The sequence below is a fragment of the Astatotilapia calliptera genome, chromosome 17, assembly GCF_964374335.1.
Source record: "Astatotilapia calliptera chromosome 17, fAstCal68.1, whole genome shotgun sequence".
In the NCBI taxonomy this organism is placed as follows: domain Eukaryota; kingdom Metazoa; phylum Chordata; class Actinopteri; order Cichliformes; family Cichlidae; genus Astatotilapia; species Astatotilapia calliptera.
This window is the reverse complement of record NC_137438.1, coordinates 30,183,013-30,204,045: the sequence shown is the minus strand read 5'-3', so window position 1 is coordinate 30,204,045 and position 21,033 is coordinate 30,183,013. Positions and strand designations below refer to the sequence as shown.

Sequence of the window (21,033 nt, the reverse complement as noted above, 5' to 3'; positions counted from 1 at the left end):
CACACACACACACACACACACACACACACACACACACACACACACACACACACACACACACACACACACACACACAGTTTCCTGGGTGGGTAGAGTTGAGCTGAGACAGTGCTTCGCCTGTGTTCTAATGCAGGCTACTGAGCATTAGTGAAATGAGATTATCATCGTTCTTACGCAGTGTCTGGGTTGAAGGTGGACAGAGGTGTGAGCCGGGAAGGTGAGGAGGCCATTATTAGACTACATTATGGGGGAAGACGCTTCATCAGCAACATGTCGGCAAGACGCCTAGATCTAAATTGAAATTGATTTAGAGTGAATTGATTACATTTCCACAGATTAGAAAAGTTTCCATTTTACACTAGAGGGGCATGCATAGCTCAAAAGCAGGGTTCCCTGCCCTAAGGAGCACCTCAAAGGCAGGTTACTGAGTTCATCGACTTGATGAGAGATGCATTCTCAAGTTGTGGTCCAGCCCTATGGGCGAGCGGTAAGAGATTATGTCTTGTTAGAGCAAGCGGGGGCTTGGACTGCAAGTAGTTTGCCCATATGTGTGTGTGCATGCATACACGGGCATAGGGCCTGGGATGCACGTATTAAGAAACGATTAGTAGAGATTAAAGCTCTGCCCCAGAGTCTGCTTGCACGACTCCAGGCAACAAGAATGACCAACCCCTCCCTTCACACCCTGCAGTGCCCCCTGTGGAGCTGGGCCACTGAAGCTCGTGCTGCAGCCTAGTCTGCCGGCGGGGGAGAATCAATATCGCTGCCTCTTCTCTTTTGAGAGCTTTTCCACCACTAAACATATCATATCAGCTATATAAATCCAATCCATTATTATTATTATCACCTCCAGGATGGAGCGCAGGCACTCACACTGAAACCTAGTTGCCTAGATTTTGGTTTGATTTTATGTCAGATGATCTATCTGAAGTTTGAAAGTGTGCACTGCTGTGTGGTGCACCATGATGTCTGCAGTACCTCCGTGCAGCAGTCGAACTTCTCATATGAAGCAATTGGTACAAATGCAGGTGATGTAACCACCTAACAGGTGTTCATTCATCCAGAAGAATGAGGTCTACAGTTATTTAGGTTATTTAGGATGTTTATTCTCATGGCACAGTCATGTACAAACCTTCATCAGGGAGTTAAACACATTTCACATAGGAAGGATAGGAGCCTTCAAAAAAAGGACCAGATGACACAAAGCCACCAACTTTTACTACATTTAAATCAGAATTACCAAAACATAAAACCAGGTTTACAAAAACAAGTCAAATCAAAGTGGTAATTTAAGTCAAACTACTTAGTAATTTATGAATCTGAAAAGCTTGTTTTTGAATAAGATACCTATGTTACCTCTTCATGTGGAAAAAGGGATTCAGTTATTTAACAGGCATGTAATGTAAATGGGTTAATGTTATGGAAATGTAGTGTCTAACTAATATTGCCTGTATATGGCATATTTGAGTTCTGCTAAACTATTCTGCAAGCGTCTTTTTCTTCTACTAATGTAAGAGACTTTACAGCCGAGGCATTCTAGCCAACAAAATGAGGTTTTACAGTATTTAAAATTATTCATAGTAAACTCCTTTTGAGAGGAGAGGTCAAATAAATAAAGCAACATTTTGCTGGAAGTTAAAAACATATATTATTATCAGATATTTGAGCTCTTATTTTGAAATGAAACTCTCAAAAACTCCATTATCAACTTTAAATAGAATAAAGAATACATTTTTAGGTGAAGCGCCAGCATTATATGATGCAGTGGGTAAAATTGGTGACAGCTATCCCGAGGCTTTTATCTTGTGCTATTTTGTTACTACTTTGATCACAAATTTAAAAAGATGAAACGCACTTTATGGATGGATACTGCAGAGTGATCAAGAAATAAAGAAGGGAGAGACTTAGCGAGAAAGAAAGCGTGCTAATAAAACCTCTAATCTGCAGTGACAGTTTGCATACATGTCACGCAGTGTATGACTGCACCATTATATAGAGACTTACATGGAAAATTACCATTTCTCTTGCCCACACAGATGCACACAATACACTTGACCTTATTAAGGGGTCCAATCGAAAAATCCCAGAAGGGAGTATATAGTTTAAAAAAAGAAGAAGAAAAATAAGGTCTTTTTCATCTGTGAATGCAACCTGGTTCGGCTTTAATCTGGAGGAAGAGCGGGATATACACTGACGCCTGATAGATTAAGGCCCGAACGCTTCTCTCTCTGTTCTGCTCTGCAACAGAAGGGCCCTGCTCACAAATCCCAGGCTTTAAAAGCAGAGGTTTCGGGCAGCTTATGATGTAATCAAGGCCCATGTCTGTCACGGGAAAGGTGGGGGGTGCTATAGAGGAGAGTGTGGAGGTTATTGGGCTTTCTGGCAAGTGCACCATTACGGGTAAAAGGTGGAGAAATGTGGTATTTCTCAGATAAAGGTAGAAGGAATGAGGCTGTAAGGTCATCGTAAATCTTTAAAAGTCTGCCCTAAACAAATTATATGCTGAATATGATCATTTTCAAATCCATGTTTTTTTTCCCGTGTGATTCACAGAAATATTTTGGTGTTTTAGTGTCTCTATTTTAAGGCCACCTTCCCTTTAAGCCAACTCTTTTCTGATTCTGTCTCTGGCATACAGATAACTTGGAAAGCAAGTGGGTGGAGCTATGTCTGAGATTGCCATATTAGGGATATGATCTCTCACTGATATACAAAGACAAAAGTGAGCATCGTAACACTGAAAAGCACATTTAACTTTGGCTTTACATGTATTATTAGTCATTTTTTATGGCTATCTTCAGAATTTGAAGTATAAACTATACTGAATCAAATGAATGACTTGTTATCAGACCTTTACCAAAGTTGATGGCATGCTGAAGAGGCGATACAATCATTTGATTCAGCTGTGTTGGAGCAAGGATGCATCTAAAAGCTGCAGGACAGCAGCTGTCGAGGACTGGAGTTGGACACTCCTGCTGTAGGATATCACAAAACCAACCTGCAGATGCCAAAAAGGTTTTATAGAGCTGACTTTTCACATGTATGTTTGATGTTAATATGACAAAATCCACTAATTGTTAGGCTTTTGGATCAAGAGTATAATAATACCCGAGAAACTGGATGAATGGTGAACAGCAGCCATTTTATTGGACTTCATTTTTTCCCAAATACACAATTTTGGTGAAAGTCACACCAACTGTTACACCTTCATCAAACAGAGTTGATTCTCGGCAAGCATGGTTTTTTCGTGTGGCAAATCCTTTCGTGGATCACAAATAGTGCAGCTTCTGTCCAAGTATGACCAGCTTCCTGTGGCATACAAAGTGATGGAGACCACCGAGTCCTGCGTGACATACAAAGGAGTTCATGTTGCAAATAACACGGTTGCCTCCTCGAATCCATGCACTAGGAAAAAAATGAAAAAAAAATTTGGTGGACAAAAAGACTGCGTCAGTAAGTCCTCTCCGCCATCCAACAGTTAAAAAAAAGAAAGTTATCCTGAGTCTTTGCAAAATTTTGGCATGTACTTGGATTACAGTAGAACAAAAAAAGGGGAAAAAAACCCAACAGGGCAAGACTTTCTGGGAGTGTCTGCATCTCAGATGCTGTGTTGTACAGTGAGAGAATTAGTGAGTTGAGGTGGGAACAGCAATTGTGAATATGGCGAAACACAGGAGTGACTTTCCGACTATGGCACTGAATTCGTCATCCTAATAACAGAAACAGTTGAGCATGGACAATATAGTGAAAAATCCCAAACAAAGACAAGAGACACACTCAGTGAAACAGGGGTGGCTTTCCTCCCGAGCTTTTTGGTTCATCTTTGTTTTAAGCAAAGGTTAATTGTAAAGAAATAAATACTAAATACTCAACTTCACAGAGCTAAAAAAAAACCCCAAAAAACAACCAAAAAAACAACGCTAAATGGGAAAAATACACCAACAAACGCAATCTCTTTACATAGTAAACACAATGCATTGATAACACACTTCCCCTGTAGATGCACATTTAAAAATATATTTGACATTGTACACAGCATGATGTCTCGGAAAACAGAACAGATAAACAAATCTCCTAGGTGGCCAATCAGTGCTTTCTGCTCCTTCCAAGGTCACTGCTCCAGGGTTACGACCTCCACTGCCTGGCCGTCCAGTGTGACAGTGTTATCTATGCGTGTGGCGACAGGCGCCATTGCAACCTGGACGGGCCGGTTACCCTGGGCAAGGCTGGTGACTACCGTCTGGTACATGCTGACTGGAATCTGGACCAAACCTAAAGGAAAGAAGAGGACAAGTTGGACTTAAACATGCAGCACCAGCATCACTAATACATTTTTTATTAGTTTAAACTGCGTACTTAGGTCACAGGTATGTTAATATTACAGGGAAATCATTCACAGGTGGACACAGGTACCTTTTTAAAATAAACCTATTAGACATTTGAAGATCTTATACTCCTCACTGGTTACCCAATTCTATTCTACTGTCCTCAGAAATCTTGTTTTTGTTTATGGTGGCTCATTTAGATGCTGGCTAATTTAGAGCGGGTTGTCTAGTATTCATTAGGTTGGTGACTCAATACCCAGCTCCTGCACCTGTATGCAGAAGTATCCATGGGCAAGATGTTGAACCCAAAGTACCCTCCATGCATTTCCATCTAGGTTTGCAGACATGAATTAGTGTTAAAAATGTGTTTGTGAATGCAGATTGCATTGTTAGATTGCTGTGAAGTTGGGGATTTTCACATGGGAGTCTCTAAGGGACTGACTCCGTTTTTGAGATGGCCCAAAGTGGTCCTTTTTCTGGATCCACAGTTTATTTGGTTTTGTTTTTCAACCCCACAGGTTGTCAGCTCTTCTGCTAAGAAATTCTGCTTTTACATTCTCTTGCTAGAGGAAATCCTGTTGACGGATTTTATGTTTTACACGGGCCTTTGGGAACCCATCAACTCCAGGTAGTTGTTGGTGACAGGAGGCAGACATGTTACAGAGAAGGCATTTCTGAACAATGACCCAATTGAACGTCCTCGGCTTACTTCCCCCATTCCCAGCTCCGTTTGTGCGTCTCTGCCTGCAGGGATTACTGCTGCAGTCACGTGGTGCTCTGCCCCACCCTGCAAGCTGTCACAGTGTCACAGGCAGGCAAGAAGGTCAGCATAGGGGATGGCAGTGGCTCATACCCACTCCCATTACTGCAAGCTTAGATGCTGGATGTTACAGGCAACCAGTCCACATTACAAATGAATCACTTAAAACACATAACCCAGATGAAACAAGGGTGGATATAATTGTAACTGAGAATAAATAACATTTTGAACAAAATAAGAAAACAATTCATTCAATAATAAAAATGGAACTCTGCTGCCAGGTAAGGTCGTAATTGTTGGTCCTCTTTGTGGCCTCTTGCTCACCCCTCTTGACACTTATTTGTGACAGTGTTAAGCTGTTCTAACAGTTATTATGAAGGAAACCTTATAGGGAGCGTGGCTTTGGCCTGGCACAGCAACATAGACCTGGGATGAAGTGCAATCTGTAATTGAAGTGCCACTCGAACATTGTTACTTAGAGATGAAGGGTCATGCCTTGTATAGCCGTGTTTATATATGTGTCTTTGTCAGTGTAAGGCAGGGGTCAGCAACCTTTAACACCCAAAGAGCCATTTGGACCCAGTTTCCACGCAGAAGAAAACACTGGAGCCACAAATACTTCTTGACTTCTAAAATGAAGATAACACTGTATATATTGTTTTTTACCTTTATGCTTTGTGTGAACAACTAAGGTGTGTTGCTTATGAAATCCATGAAGTGCTACAGAGAAAATTACATTTTATTTATGTAATTAACACATTTTGAACACTTAAAGAAATATAACAAAAGGAAAGACACTCAGCTGAACTAAAATGATCCAAGTAGCAAACAAAAACTGTTGTGAGCCGCCACCCTCATATCGCCTTTGGGCTTTTGGAGCCTTGACCTGACTTTTAAAAAAATTATTGGAAAAAAGCACTATGCTGCTAAAAGATGAAAAATTCTGCCTAAATATGTATTTTACCAGGTTAATGTGTGTGGCGGGGCGTGGACTGCAGCGCCGCTGCAGGGGAGGCGGATGCACGTGAGCGGCACCCACAATCACGTCTCGCCGCCTTAATGTCTGCGCTATCTATGCTGTTGTTGGTATATGTCGGGCTGTGAGCTGAAAAGCTACAGCCGGCTGTATGCGTACAGCAACCGTGTGTGAAAAGTGGTCAATAAAGAGATGCTGAAAAGCATGTTCATGGAAACATCGTCGGGTCTGCCTTGATATGTTTACAATGGGATTTATGCTCCTGAACCTCTGCGCACAGCGTCTGCAAATCGGGGCTGTACTTTCATCTTTACGCAGGACTGTAAGCTGCCATCTGTGAGGCGTGAGCGGTGTTTGTTTATAACATAGTTCATGGTGGAGAACAGCTGCTGACAATGTGGATCCGAAGATCCATAACTAGCCTACCTTGGGTTGAAAGTCTCGATATATGCACGGCGTTTCGGCGAGTACACCGGCTTCCGCTATTGCCACACTTATTTTGAGCGATGAACAAAATAATAAAATATAATTTTATTTTTATATTTCAATATCACAATAATCTTCCAATTTGGAACTACAAGTTAAAAAAAATAACTAACATAAATAAAATACACTTCAGCTAAATACTTCTAATTTATTTCCCCAAACCACGTGGAGCCGCACTATAAGGACTAAAGAGCCGCAGGTTGCCGACCCCTGGTGTAGGGTTACTACACAAGTCAATCAGCAGTGTAACCTGGCTGGTGCACTTCAAACACCAGTCTTCTCTGCTGTGTAGCACTACAGTGATTAGCGAAGGTCAATAGTTGCGAGAAGGGCTGGATTTGGCAGCTCCGTTAGATGTTTGAGTGAGCTATCACAGCCAAATGGCTCTTCGTGGTTTAGGAAGCAACATGCCAAATAAATAAATAAACAAAGCCTGCAGATGTTAGATTTGAATAAGGTGAATCCCCATTATAGGATATGAATGCAGACGTAGCACCTATTTTTGCATTTGCTCAATGTTTTAACAGGAAACTTTCATGATGATGTTATTTGGTTTTCTAAAATAGTTTGGCAACATGAGGTAATGGATACAATTGTTTTGTAGTCAACAGCCTGGCAATTGTTATAGCCTTTTAACCATTAAACACACCATGTCTCCCAGCTTTGCCTGCTACAGAACCAAACTGATTCCATTGGTTTCTAAAACTCCCACTAACACAAGTCTGATTCGTACTGTGATTTAAACAGAAATTCCATGGGCACACACACACATATATGTATATATATCTATATCTATATAAATATAGCAACAGAGCTTGGGGGTGTCTGCTGACAGCTGGTCAAGTGATTAGACTATGGACTGATAATGGAGTGGATCAAAGCTCTTAAGGAGGGCACAAGAGGGACCTCTTCATGCCCCTGGACTAGTGTACATTGTGTGTTGGTGCATGTTTGTGTGTGTGTAATATGTGTATTGTACTGATCAGATGACATAATAAGTAAAAGATTGACAGCTTGCAGGCTACAAAAGGTTTCCCAATTCAATATCCCGATTCGTTTAAATTAACCAGTGAATCAAATTGTTCAACAATAATAAATACTCAGGATGCAGCTTTGGCAAAATGTTATTGCTTATGAAACATTAGCCCCATGTTTAGCCTTGAGGCTACTGACGGAACATATCCACAAAATTGTTGTCAGTGCTATTGAGCAAAGAGGGAAGGCTGTCACTGCAAACTAGCCTAGTCCCAGCAGACACACGGCAATAGCAGCGTTTGCACTATGCATTTACGGAGGGTGAACCTCTAATAACGTGTCATTAAAAGAAGGGACAAGATGAACACATAAATACACACCATCTGTCACATCAGCACAGAGCAGATTACAATGTGGGGGCTCAGAGGCCTCGCAGTTGTTCTACGGTGGGAAGCTTACACTTAGTGAGGCTAATTAGAAAGGCCATTGGCTGGGGAGCGCACACAAACACCAATGGGTAAAATGTAATTGCACACATTTACTGATTAATTTTTTTTATTCTATTGTAAAGTACACATAGAAAACACATTTTAGAAAAATATTCCTCATTCCTTACCGTTTGTCCATGAAAGTCTACCAAGAGAATTTTTTTAACGTCAAAACTTGCCATTTCATTAGGCACACCTGTTCCAATTCAATTTAGATTCGATTCAATTTTATCTTATTAATTTTAATATAGTGCCAAATCACAACAACAGTCACCTCAAGGTGCTGTTCCACTGGTCAAAAATACTAATATCTAATCAGCCAATTATATGGTAAATGGACTGATTCTTATATAGCGCTTTTCTACTCTCCCAGAGTACTTAAAGCGCTGTATACAACATGCCTCATTCACCCATTCACACCCACTCATACAAGCACTTCTAAACTAAAGTGCAAATTAATCAACATTCACACTCATTCACACTCCGATGAACGCATCAGAGGGCAGCTTGGGGTTAGTATCTTGCCCAAGGATATTTGGCATGCAGACTGGGGAAGCCAAGGATCGAACCTTCCGATCAGTACCTGATCCGCTCTACCACCTGAGCCACAGCCACCCGTGGCAAGCAACTCAATGTAATCAGGCATGTAAACATGGTCAAGATTACTTGCTAAAGTTGAAATTTAGCATAAGAATGAAAAAGAAAGTGACTTTGAGTGTCGTAAGGCTGTGGGTGTCATATATGCTGCTGATCTACTGGGATTTTCCCACACAACCATCTCTATAACGAGCAAGCAGCAGTTCTGAGTAAAATACTTTTTTGATGCCAGAGGTCAGAAGAGAAAGCCAGATTACTTCAAGGTGACAGGAAAGCAGCAGTAAGTCAAATAACCACTCGCTGCAACCAAGGTATGCAGAAGAGCATCTTTGATTGCACAACATGTGGGCTACAGCAGCAGACGATCACATTGGGTGCCACTTATGCCGGCTAACAACAGAATATCAGACTATCTTCTGATAAATGAAAGAATCTCTGTATGTGTGCGTCTGTTTTGCACTTTTCGTGACAACCATTAATCAGACCTACTTTAAACTTGATGGTTGGACTGCAGGGCACCTGAGGAAATATATTGGCAAGGCTGGAGTCATTCCAGAGAGCGGTAATCTAATCTTTGGGGTCCTCGTAAATAATATAGATAAATTGATTTATGTGGTCGCCAATATAGATAACATAGTTTATATATAAACTACCACTGTTTGATTGTTTGATAATGTTACTAATGTACCTGTGATTGCAGGCAATGCAGTAGTGAGGTAATAACTATGACTTTTCAGACCTTCATTGTCTGTACAGTTTAATGCTGCATACCAAAAAAACACTTGACTTTTTTTTATAATTATGTAATTGCTGTAATTTGAGGTGTATTTTATTTTATGTTGCTTCAGTGTTTGCTGTATTTCTGATAATTGGGTACCTGTGGCATCTTGAACCCCTGCCAGCGCCCCAACAGCAGCTGCCGTCTCTGCCAGGACAATTTGACCTCCGCCTTGTAGTGTGGCTTCTGCCAGCGTCGCTACAGCGTGAGCTGCTGCCTCACTGTAACACACAAATCACAAGTGCACTATATGTAAAAAAAACCCCATATTTCTGTACATGCAATTTCAAATTAAAACACACACAAACAAGAAATTAGGCTTGAAGATGCAATCTCCTGGTACAAAGCCCAAAAGCTCTCTCACGCAGAGTCTGCTCAGAGAGCCAAGGGTTATTAGAGAGATGTGGGGTGAAGACGCAGGAATACATGAGCTATAAGAGGCTTTTCTAGTCTGGACTTACAGAGAATCGGTCACATCACTCCAAAGGACAGGTGCTATGGGTCTAATAAAGCAATTTTATATACTGGATCTATGCAGCAGAATTACTACTAGCTTATTAGCACACCAGTTTCGCAGCTTTATGATAATCAGGCTTGAGGCAGAAATGTAGAGAGACAGAAAGAAAGGAAGAGGAAATGCGAGAGCTGAGACAACAGATTCTTGATGATGCAATCAAGTGTACCAGAAACGACACCGTTTTTTTGTGCGTTGTTTCATTGTTTAATATGTGAATTTAGATTGGATGTTTAAGCTTGCTGGGGTTTTTGACTATGGCTAATAAATCTTGCATCTCAGGTAATATTTAATTGCACAGAAGGAAAACAGTGAGGATAAGAGGCTCTGCACCTCATCTGTAGCTGGAAAACAGACACAAAATGTTCCAGAGACGGCAGAGTGGAGAGCCCAGAGTAGCTCAGCTCAGGTAAACAGCAGGAAGGGAGGGGAAATGAGAAGGAGGGGGTCTCAGGTGGGTGCAGGTAACAAGCCCCAGTGGGACATACCCATACACATCTGAAATGATTGCCAGGACAGGACTGCAGTGAAAAAAATTCTAACATGGCAGTATCTAGGTGACTGACTTCAGAAACAAACTGCTGAAAAAAATGTTATTCAGGAAGTGGGTAGCCAAGGGTTAGCTTCTTTTAACTGCGACCGAAGCCTACAACAAACTATTAACCTGCTTCTGTTGTTATCCTACAGGAACTTTAATTTGTGACTATAATAGGACTGAAAACATTTTTTTCTTTTTCTAACACAGCAGCCTAAATGAAGTAGAGATGTAATGCTGTGTATTTATACTCACAACATCTCAAATGCAGCTATTTTAATCTGCTCTTACCTGCATATCAGCAGGTAAGAGCTGTTAGAACGTGAAATATGTGCCTAACAACTGGTTTAATGGTTCTACACCGTGCATGCTGCTGGTATAAAAGGGTACAAGCTAATTATTTAGATGCTGAAACAGGACAAAAAGTATCTCCAGGGAATCCAGTAACCTGCTCTGACACATTTGTCCCATTTTCATCCAGCTGCTTATAGCTGCCTGTGCATTTATGACATTTTTTATACTTGTTAGTGTTTTTTTTCTCTCAGTGAAATTAAAACTTGACATGATAATAACATTTTTTTTGTTTAAAAGGTTCTGGTATTTTCTGGTGACAGCACCAAAACTTTCTTCTCTGTTAACACATTTGTAGGCTTAGGCTTAACAACATAGGGATGTTAGCTACTATTACAACAGACTATTTTGTAATTTTTTTTTAACCTTTTTAAAAGTTGTCTTGAGCAAAGTTTCTCCAGATCTAAGTTTTCATTTTTTAGTCCTGTCCTTGTACCTGGACCGTTTACACTGCGTGCACCCCTTTATAATAGGTTAGAGACCTATTATAATATCTCAGGAAATCACATAACATAATATTCAGCTCTGTCAGAATCACCTGTTCAGTGCCATTGTAACAGTGGCTCCGGGCTGAATCTCTTGGCTAGCAGCGACAGCAGCTTCAGCTAGGGATGCCACTGCCTGCGTGGCCTCTGAAGCTTGAGTCGTTTGGATTGTCATCTCCCCGCCCTGCAGGGTGGCCCAGCTTGGTTCCACCTGGAGGAAAAACAAAGTATATACTTAAGTTTACATACACTTATCAGAAGCATGAATGTCATGGTAATTTTAGGCTTCTTCTTCGAGCTGTTCTTTTACTAGGATTAAACGATTATATAGCAAACATAATTTACATTTTCTCTGTTCCACACAGGGTCAAAATTATACACACAGGCCAAAATATGAACATACGCTCACAACACACTAACAGGATTTGTTGAAGGTTCAACAATGTGTTTTAACTTGACGAGGCCAATTAATTCTTGCTAGTGTTCATTATTTAACTACAGCTGGTAGAAATGACCAATACTCCAAGTAACTCAGTGAAAATCTTAAAAAGGAAAATTGTAGATTTCCACAAATTGGGAAGATCTCTTGGAGCCATTTCTAAATAACTAAAGATTTCATCAGTTCAAATAGTTTTATGCGAGAACAAGTTTTTCCGATTTTCACCCCTTTGCCAACTTGGAAGAACACCCAAACTGTCCCCCCTGATGAGAGGCAATTGTTTGGGATATTCAGAAAGAACCCAGGAACCACCAACGCTCAAGCCTGCCATGAGCTGGAAACTGCTGGAACACCAGCGTCACTGTCAAGCATGATGGTGGTAGCATCATGCGCTAGTGCTATTTGGTAATCAGTGGTACTTGTACATTACACAATGTGGATCGAATAAATAAGACTACCTCCAAGTTCTTTAAATCAGAACAGTTCAAACTTCGACACAGGTTTTCTAACAGGGAAATGATACATCAAAACTAATTTTAGAGTGCAGAAAACAGGCTGACGACATAAAGCTTTTGTAATGGCCCAACCTCAACCCTACTGAAAGCTTTTGGACCACTAACCAATTTAAATGAACAAGAAGAGTGTTAAATATCCAGCCACGTCTAATGCCAGAAGCTTGCAATGGTAAGCAAAATGGTCTGGTCAAGGTGCAATATGCTAAGCTACCAAATATTAGTTGGATATATGTAATATATATGAGCCTGCATGTATACATTTGGCCCTGTGTGGATTTACACTTCTGACCATAAGTGTAGATGAACATTAGCAACGAGGTAATGAGACTGAGCAAATATTGCCGGTATTAGATTGATGGACTTGTGGCTTTAGTTTTGATTTTGTGGTATTAAATAGAGTGCATTTTTAAGAGGCTATGTGTGCAGTAAATAACTTAATGTGTTTCAGTATGGTTTTTGATAAAAGAACGATTTCTAGTCACGTTTGAACGCATGTGGGTGTTACCTCTCCCTCAGTTACCGTTGAGTAGTTAACTTGTGCAACTGTCACACCAGGCAGCTCCGACGCATCCGCAAGAGTGGCAACTGTGTGTCCTGTACCGACCTGAAAACAATACATTTCCACCAAGTGCATTAGGCTCTGTAAAAAACAACAAGAAGGGCAAAAACTCCCACTCAGGAGTATAAAAGCCATGCAGTGAATAAAACGCACCTGGATAAGCGAGACTGTTCCATCTGGATTGTTGATGGTCTGTACCACGGTTTGTGAGGGCACAAGGTGAGCGATACTTTGTGCAGTGGTCAGGTGGTGCTGGGTGGTGGTTGCCGTGGTTACCTGCTGGTCTTCAAAAGCATATAATAGATCCTCACGGCCATGCTGCTTATAGCAGTTCTTCACTATGGTTCGCAACGCCTGCGTCCAAGAGACCTGAGGAAGTACAGACACAATTTAATGTCAGCAAAAATTCTTAAGACTGATGACTCTAAGGCATGGTACATCTCTTAATATAATCAGATGATAAATATGAATTATGTACAATGGGATTAAATTAAACCGTAATAATGAATAGACATGCGCCTGTTTCCTTTGCTCTAAAGCTATCTCAGAAGATACACAGAAAACACAAAATAAATGACAGAAAAGGTGTTAACAGCTGTGCTGGTTCTACTAAAAGTGCATAGACTTGGCTTACCAGCACCTCTAAAGCCTGTTCTTCTCATGCTATATTAAGAGGAAAAAATAATGAGCTTCAAAGGTGTGCATTAGCTGTAGCTTCATATTTAAAGTGTTGATTCATGAGTTGTAGCAATTTTCCTTGAGGTCTGCAAAACAATTTACTACTATATTCTGCTGTATGTATGCTAATAAAACAAGCTTACTGTATCTTTTACTCCTTCATATGGTATCTTTGCGTCTTTCTCTGGTATGTTACATCATATGACACCAATCTATCTTAAAGCGACTTGTGTCACTAAGGAAGCAATGATCCAAATCCTAAAGTTGTCTAGGATGGCTTAGTAGTTAGAACTACTGTTCTAAGTTAACCAAATATGGGCATTTCCCAAAATGCCATCAACTATGTCTTTAAGGACTGTTATCACTGTCACTGAATTACACGTGGCAGGTGACTCTTGCAAAGGCAAGAGCTCTGGATCTTTAGACACCACCAAACAGAACTAGCTAATGTAACAGAACAGGATTAAAACACTGTGTAAAAAGAATCTTTCTCATGGGTGGACAATACAACATCTGTTTAGTTTGTTGTCACTTTCGGATCTATAAAAATCTTTTGTTGTTGAGTGATCTGTACTCACAAGCTACATTCATTTTGTGCACTTACAACCTTGTACTCTTTCCCAGCAAAATATCACGTTATACTAGTGTTTGTCTTACTCTCTGTTTCTGCTCCTCTGTGCGCACATCACTGCGAACGTTGGCCCAGGGGATGTCGTCGGGCCACCACACTGGCTTGCAGCTCTCTTTACCCCAGCCAGGCTTCCCTCTGCCTGTTGAGTACTTCAACATCTCTGGGATAAATGCTCGCAGCTGTGCCTAAAGGAAAATAAAAGAGGAAAAAAAATGCATGGAAAAAACAGATTATATAGACAGAAATATAATGTGCAAAGCTGCAGGGCATACACGCCCTTGAGCAGGCTGCGAGAGGCGTGCATTAGGTACCTGCAGCATGTGCTGAGGTGGTCAAGGCCTGAAAATAGAAACAGACCTTCTAAAAGGAGAACAATGGGGTCAGGTTTACTAACAGACCAATCTATGGTTATGGCTCCAGCCTGACGTATCAGACAGACACTGCGAGCACATCAGAGGTGATCCAACAGACAGCCTGTTCCAACAAAGGCTCCAGGACACTGAGCAGAGGTATTAACAAGGACGAGACAATCAGTATTGTTAAAAATTAAAATTGACTGTCAAACAAGGGCACTGCATTAACTCTGTGCTAATAGGTGCACTGTACAGACTTATTTCTTTATTGTCAACAGACTCTATCAAGACGGTATCAAGATGGGGTGGCTGTAGCTCAGGAGGTAGAGCAGGTCACCTACTGATCGGAAGGTTAGTGGTTCAATCCCTGGCTCCTCCAGTTTGTATGCCAAGGATCCTTGGGCAAGATACTAACCCCAAGTTGCTCTCCGATGCATCCATCAGAGTGTGAATGTTTGTTAGGAAGCACTAAAAGCTTAGAAGAAACGTGAATGTGGCATGTTGTATAGATGTAAGAATCAGTCCATTTATCAAGTGCTTGTCCACCGTTTTGGAATATCTTACAATGAAGTAAAAAGTGCTGATTTTGCAGGTGACCAGCTGGTGAAAATGTTGTTGCGCTAAAAGCTAAAAATCCGAGCTTTATGGTGCATCTAGTTTCTAAACTTGAATAACAGCTGCCTGACAAGGTGAAAAAGCGAGCGGATGACGTTCTTAATCTCATCTGATTTGCTTGTTATCGATCGTCTGTATGCATACTTCATGTGCAGTAGTGAGTGGCACGCATACGCACTGCCCATCATGTCGACAGAGCCCGAGCAGGCGCGCGCTTACACTCACTGACATGCCGAGGTGGGGGTTTAGTGCCAGTGTCCTCGGCGTCCCGGTAATATGCAAGCATCACCGGGGGATTATATTGCACAATGAGGCACTGCAGCGTCCGCCTGCCTTGACATCACAAGCTAAATTTGGTTCCGGGAGAAATAAATCCCTCCCTCCTCCCCGTTAGGCCCCCCTTTTCTAACTCACAGTCACACAGCTCCTCAGTGCATCACGCAAACAGATATGAGAAAATGGATCTTGATAGAAAATGGAGTGTCGGTGCTTCGCGCCAGCTTTCGAACAACAAACCCTCCACGTAATGGAGCTCCACCAGAGCCAACACTAGCTCAGCAACCTGCATTAACCTGCGAAAAAGCCTTGTAGGAAAATTATTCTCCCATTTACACCTGCGATGATGGCGACGTATGTGGATGTATCTGTGCAAGGCCAGATGGCCAAATTACAGTGGCTAGCGAGTTAAGTGGCATGTTGCCCTCGCACCCACCACCCCACCCCAATCCTAATCCTCCAAGCAGTGGTCCAATCAGACTTCAGGAAGGCTGTTATGTTGCTGGGTTCCTGAACCTAACAAGGCAAGGGGGTAATTATGAGCTCAAGCTAGTCGTGGGATCACCTGCTACAGATGCTCCATATATCTGACAGACTAGGGCCTCTGCTTAACCTCATTTGGGATTTCTTCAGCTGTATAAAATTCTACTGCAGATATCCTTTTAGAAGACATGTTTCTGATACGAACTGGGTGTCTCTACTAAATTAGCTTCCTCTCATCTCATTCCTTGGCCAAGGTTTACTAGCTTTTCCCAGAAGGACTAAACAACTTCCTGTTTCCAACGCGCAGCACACACATATCTGTAAAAACACCCACCCCACACCTTTCCACCCGGCTTGTCGAAATTGAGTGAGGCAACAGGTTACTCGCGATAATCTCATCCTACTACTTCCAGAAAAACAAGCTCCAACTAACACCTGGCCTCCAAGGATTCATCCGGCACTGGGATTGGCTAACGCGCGCCGAGGGTTGTGGATCGTCTCTGAGGGTCACTGTCATGCTGCCTACTGTGATCTAGAGAATGCGTCAGCAGCACTGGGACGGCAGAGTAAACAAGCCATGCTCCCCTGGGCTGAAAAGAAAATTCAGGCCTGCCAGTGGTACTAACGCTACGATGAACGGCCTACAATGGCTGCTCTGCTTATCAAAGAGAAGGATTAGCTTTTTCTCAGATTAGAGTTTATTTTAATGGTGATGCTGCTCTTCAGGATGAGAATAAATGCATGACTGCTGAATAGATTAATCAAAAACATCAAAAATGAGCTAGTGGACAACACACCTACAAATAAGCATTTGACCTTGCTACATGTAGTTAGCTAAGCTCTTCCTCTCACTAGTTAGAAGACATAGTTTAAACTTCCTGGTTTGTTAGCGGCTGGTGCCCTCTGCTGGGAGTAGTGTGTGTGTGTATTAGTGAATTTGTACAAAGGAAAAAGCGAGTAAACTTTAGCACTTCTAGAGAATAGAGAGAAGGCCTTATTTAGATTTCTGCGGGGAAACTTTGTAGAGCCTACAGCATACATGTAAGTGGCTGAGGTTGTTGCTGGCAATTCCTATATTGATTTTATTGTCCTTTAAATTGACATGATGATTGTTATTCTCTCACTGATAAATTCGAGTTTGCAGTTAAGACGTAGCTACGGCGTAGATTCCCCACTAAAGAATAAATCCGCAGTAAGCCTTACCTGGGTCATCTTATCCACAGAGACGGGGATGCCATCAATTGTGAGCGGGGGCAGCTCTGAGGCGAGTTCTCCACCTGCAGGGGCATGTTCAGCCAGGGCGTTCTCCAGGTCCTCCAACAACATGCTCTTATACTTTCTTACCTAGTATCCATGAAAGATACATCACAGTGTGTCAGCCTGAGCTTTTAAGAGTGATAGCAGGTTTAAATAAATCACTGAAGAAAACATTTGCTAGTAGATACCTGGTCAAAGATAAGTAACTACATGCCTTTTTTTTGGTTATGTTATTAAGACAAAATCAATATGGTCTTTAATAAATTATTATTAGCTATAAAATTATGAGTATTTTTAATACACAAATAGTTTTTAGGAAGAAAGATGTAAAGCAGATTCAGTTTATCTAACATGCAGTGTATACTTATGACAAGGGAAACACTGCATACGTGTGAATGACTGAGAGGGCTTCACTGAAATAAATGAAGGAGAACACTGAGGTTTGGTGTGATGGTAAGTTTCACTGTGTTACAAACTAATGCTTTCTACCTGCTCTATTTATAAGACTTACCACATTCTCCAGAGGAGCAGCACCAAACACCTTGAACACAGGGTTGGGTTTGGAGGGGGAGATGCACAACACTATGGCTTGTTGGCCCACTCTAGTGGTGTACTCATCCAATGTGGCTCGCAGTTTCCTGTTAACAAACACCATCCTTTACTTCTGTGTTCAGATTAAAAGCTACAAAGCACAACAACAATTCTACCCTAGGAGCTGAGCGAGGGATATTTTGGTCACCGTAGCTGCTGTCAGAAAAGCTATTAGATCCACCTGAGCAGACGAGTCTGCTGTCTCTTACGGATGGAAGGGTTGGATTCAAAGATATGAGGCCTTTTTCTTTTCTTCCCAGTTGCTACAGCAGCAGCAGCTGCCATACCCACTGGCCCTGAAAGAAAGAGGAGGAGGAGAGATTTTACCAAAGGTAAAAAGAGACAAAGTATTTTCCTTCTCTGATTTGAGCTTTTAAAGCCCATGTGGTTGTTACTGTTTATTGTTCTCTTTTTTTAAATATAAAATATGTTTTTAAAAAGACATGAAATAGCATTTCACCGATTTAATTTCAAATCATGTCAACTTTCAGGGATAAAGATGGAAAAAAAAACAAACATGGCAGAGGCTTGACAAAGGCAACGCTGCCTACACAACTAATCCACTGGCGCCACCTGTTGCTCAATTGAAAGCATTTTGCTTAAATTATGGCATTATGGGATTTACCAGGCTTGTATAATTAATCATAGCTGCTAAGAAGAATAAAAAAATAAACAAAAAATGGTCTGTTGTAAGGAGTTGACCGTCTAATTTGCCACAAACTTTGCAACCTTAATAACAATTATCAACATAAGTCTACAGGTCGTGAAGCACTTCTGCTTGTAACTTTGATCAGACCCAACTAACACACTCTGGAAACAGCACAGAGTTTAGACTCACCTGCAGCAGCCAGGTGAGCTGTGACCTCATCAGTGCCAGCCGAGTTGAGGATGTCTGTGTCATCATATGGATCGTCATCTGGCGAGGAGGTCGAGTCTTCCTCAGCGCTCATCATGGATGTGTCAGTCAAGGTGGTCACATGTACCTATACACGAATCAATGAATGAATGAACCTGGGACTTGCACTTTAGTGGGGTGTTGAGATTTCTGATCTGGGTCGGTAATTTAACAAGATGAGTGATTAATATCAGTAAATTTGTTTCTAATTTACACCATTTATTATGTTTGTAAATGCACCTGCTGACTGACAGCGCTAGCCTCAATGGTGGTCATGTGCTCTGTCTGGTGAACGGAGTGCTCATCCATTATCAGCCAGCTGGTCTACACAGCTAGGTCCACAGTACAGTTACTGAGGAAAGAAAGAGGGAAGTGATCAAAGCACATCAAATTTAACGAATACTGATATGTTATCTTAACAAGACAATATGCTGGTATTTATTTATACACTTAAATGAATTCATATGGAACAAGAATTTGGAAGTGTTACGATATTTCAGACAAAACTGTGACCATGCACAGCTGCCACTGTCATTTATTTTTACAGGGAGAGCTGTCTGATGAAGATAGATGCTATGGTGTCTTTGTGTTTGTGCTTAGTGCACCACTGCCGCTCTGCCTCCAGAGGATGTCATACTGCATTAATAGGGAATTTCATTTGGAAGAGTATTGTCTGAAAAGAACGTTTCATTTTTTTCACTCATGTCTGACTGTACCACTTTCACTCTGCCCATAGAGGGCACTTATGTTAGGTGTTACAGGTGATGAATTTGGAAGATGTGCATTCCACCCAGTAATAGATAGCTTAGCACAACTTAGATACAAATCACAATTTAATGTCCAACTAAAGGGTCTTTAAAATTGTTTTGACAGTATGGGAAACTCCATATTAATTTGGAAAACTGGATATGTGAATATGTGGAGTTACACTGTAGTGTGGCTGAGGAAAAATAAACATATATTGCACACTAACACACACACAAATGCTTATGTTCACTCCAAATCAATCAACTTACAGGGTTAAAAGGTTTATGAATAAATGAAAGGAGACCGTTTCATGTAGATAATCTGCTTCGTTGATACAGTGCAAAGATGATTTATAGAATAGTTTTATAATCATGTATCTGCACGCACTGTTTTAACTTTTACAGTGGCCTACAAGAACGTCAATACTGGCCCCCCACCAAAATAAAAAATAAATAAATACATAAATAAATGCAACTGAAATTCAGGTCATTCATTTCAGTCTAATATATTTATTGCCAGCTGCAGTACATGAAGTCTAGACACTGAGGAGACCAGTGATGCACGAAACGCACAACTCCACAAGAATGTGTATGTGTAACCAATTTAGTGACCTGCAACCAGCTTAATTTTGCACAGGACCGGATAAAGAATTGATCGTGCCAGACAGTAATGTACAGTTAGCCGGATCTGCCGGTCTACTGTCAACGACTGCTTCACTGAGCTAAGCTAGCAATGCCCTACATTCAGCTAATTAGCTGCCTAGCTAACCATTTGGCGGTATAAAGCCGGTCGTCTAAAATAACACGAATTCTGCCAACAATTTTCCACGTTCAGACACTAAACAGAACGATTACAGGGCGCAATGAAAGCCATCGTAATGTAGCAGCTAGCACGAAACCCGCGCAAAAAAAATCACACAAAAACATAACGCCATAACAGGCCCGGGCCTGTGGGCTCATCCTCAGCTATTCTTCTCTCTCCGAGGTTGAAGTCGATACGCGCCTAGATCACGATTCCCCCCAAAAACAGATTTAAAATACAATCCGACTCCAGTCAACATCTAAACAATCTGCATCGTTCACCCCAACGCTGCCGGGTTCGATGATGCGGCTGCGCCGGGGCTGAAATAGATGGAGATTGCGCGGTAGGGCACTAACCTCAGAGCGGCTGCGCTACTTCGGGCCTGCGCCGTACAGCGGGGATGGAGCCGAGCTTTAATGGAGGACAGAGGGGAGCCAGCACCAAACACAACTAACAGACCGCACACAACAGTGAGCTGCACTAGTGATGCTTTCAAGTGCCTGCCGCGCAACCGTAAGAGTAATACACAAGAACTGAAACTACAATAACAAACGTGCACATAAATACTTTGTAGACATTGTTTTCTTTAAACTGATTCTAGTTAACAACTCATTGACGATGTGTCAACCTGACATAAATATTAAACATACCTTCACTTTTTATTATGTCAGTTTTTAAATTCTCGATTTTTTAAATGAACCCCTACAAAACTGTTGAAAATAAATACGTAGTATATTCAGAGCCTTTATTATGTTTTTTGGAGAGGGAAAAGTAATTAAAAATGAATGAGGGTATGGAAATATGAAACATAAAGTTTATCTTAGTAAATAAAAGATCAAACTAAGTAGTTTTTGCTGATTTTCCACGTTTAGAAAACCTGGACGTCACTAAATGTCCAGTTTAATATAACACAGACCCTTTTT

At 41.3% G+C, this 21,033-nt stretch overlaps 1 protein-coding gene across 5 annotated transcripts; it reads right to left on the bottom strand.

Annotated features, from left to right (window-relative positions):
* Nucleotides 1-3,121: 3,121 nt before the first annotated feature.
* Nucleotides 3,122-20,600, bottom strand: nrf1 (nuclear respiratory factor 1). Of its 5 annotated transcripts, none has more exons than XM_026147338.2 (12): nucleotides 20,467-20,600; nucleotides 18,803-18,914; nucleotides 18,506-18,650; nucleotides 17,849-17,963; nucleotides 17,588-17,714; nucleotides 17,023-17,163; nucleotides 14,119-14,277; nucleotides 12,937-13,152; nucleotides 12,730-12,828; nucleotides 11,324-11,481; nucleotides 9,485-9,606; nucleotides 3,122-4,272 (listed from the first exon to the last, which is right to left on the bottom strand). In XM_026147338.2, exons 2-12 carry the CDS (start codon nucleotides 18,869-18,871, stop codon nucleotides 4,112-4,114), a joined length of 1,512 nt encoding a protein of 503 aa, XP_026003123.1. In that variant the 5' UTR covers nucleotides 18,872-18,914; nucleotides 20,467-20,600; the 3' UTR covers nucleotides 3,122-4,111. The 5 variants fall into 5 exon arrangements, with proteins under 5 accessions (XP_026003123.1, XP_026003126.1, XP_026003125.1 ...); XM_026147341.2 differs by having other exon boundaries at nucleotides 12,745-12,828; XM_026147340.2 differs by having other exon boundaries at nucleotides 18,815-18,914.
* Nucleotides 20,601-21,033: the final 433 nt, after the last annotated feature.

Bases quoted from the DNA above. Each gene is read 5' to 3' on its own strand.
- nrf1 (XM_026147338.2), bottom strand. From the start codon at position 18,871: ATGGATGAGCACTCCGTTCACCAGACAGAGCACATGACCACCATTGAG. The intron at 17,164-17,587 runs GTAAGTCTTATA...CATGGATACTAG, and splicing joins CTGCTCCTCTGGAGAATGTG to GTAAGAAAGTATAAGAGCAT. The intron at 11,482-12,729 runs GTAACACCCACA...TTTTTCCTCCAG, and splicing joins CAACGGTAACTGAGGGAGAG to GTGGAACCAAGCTGGGCCAC.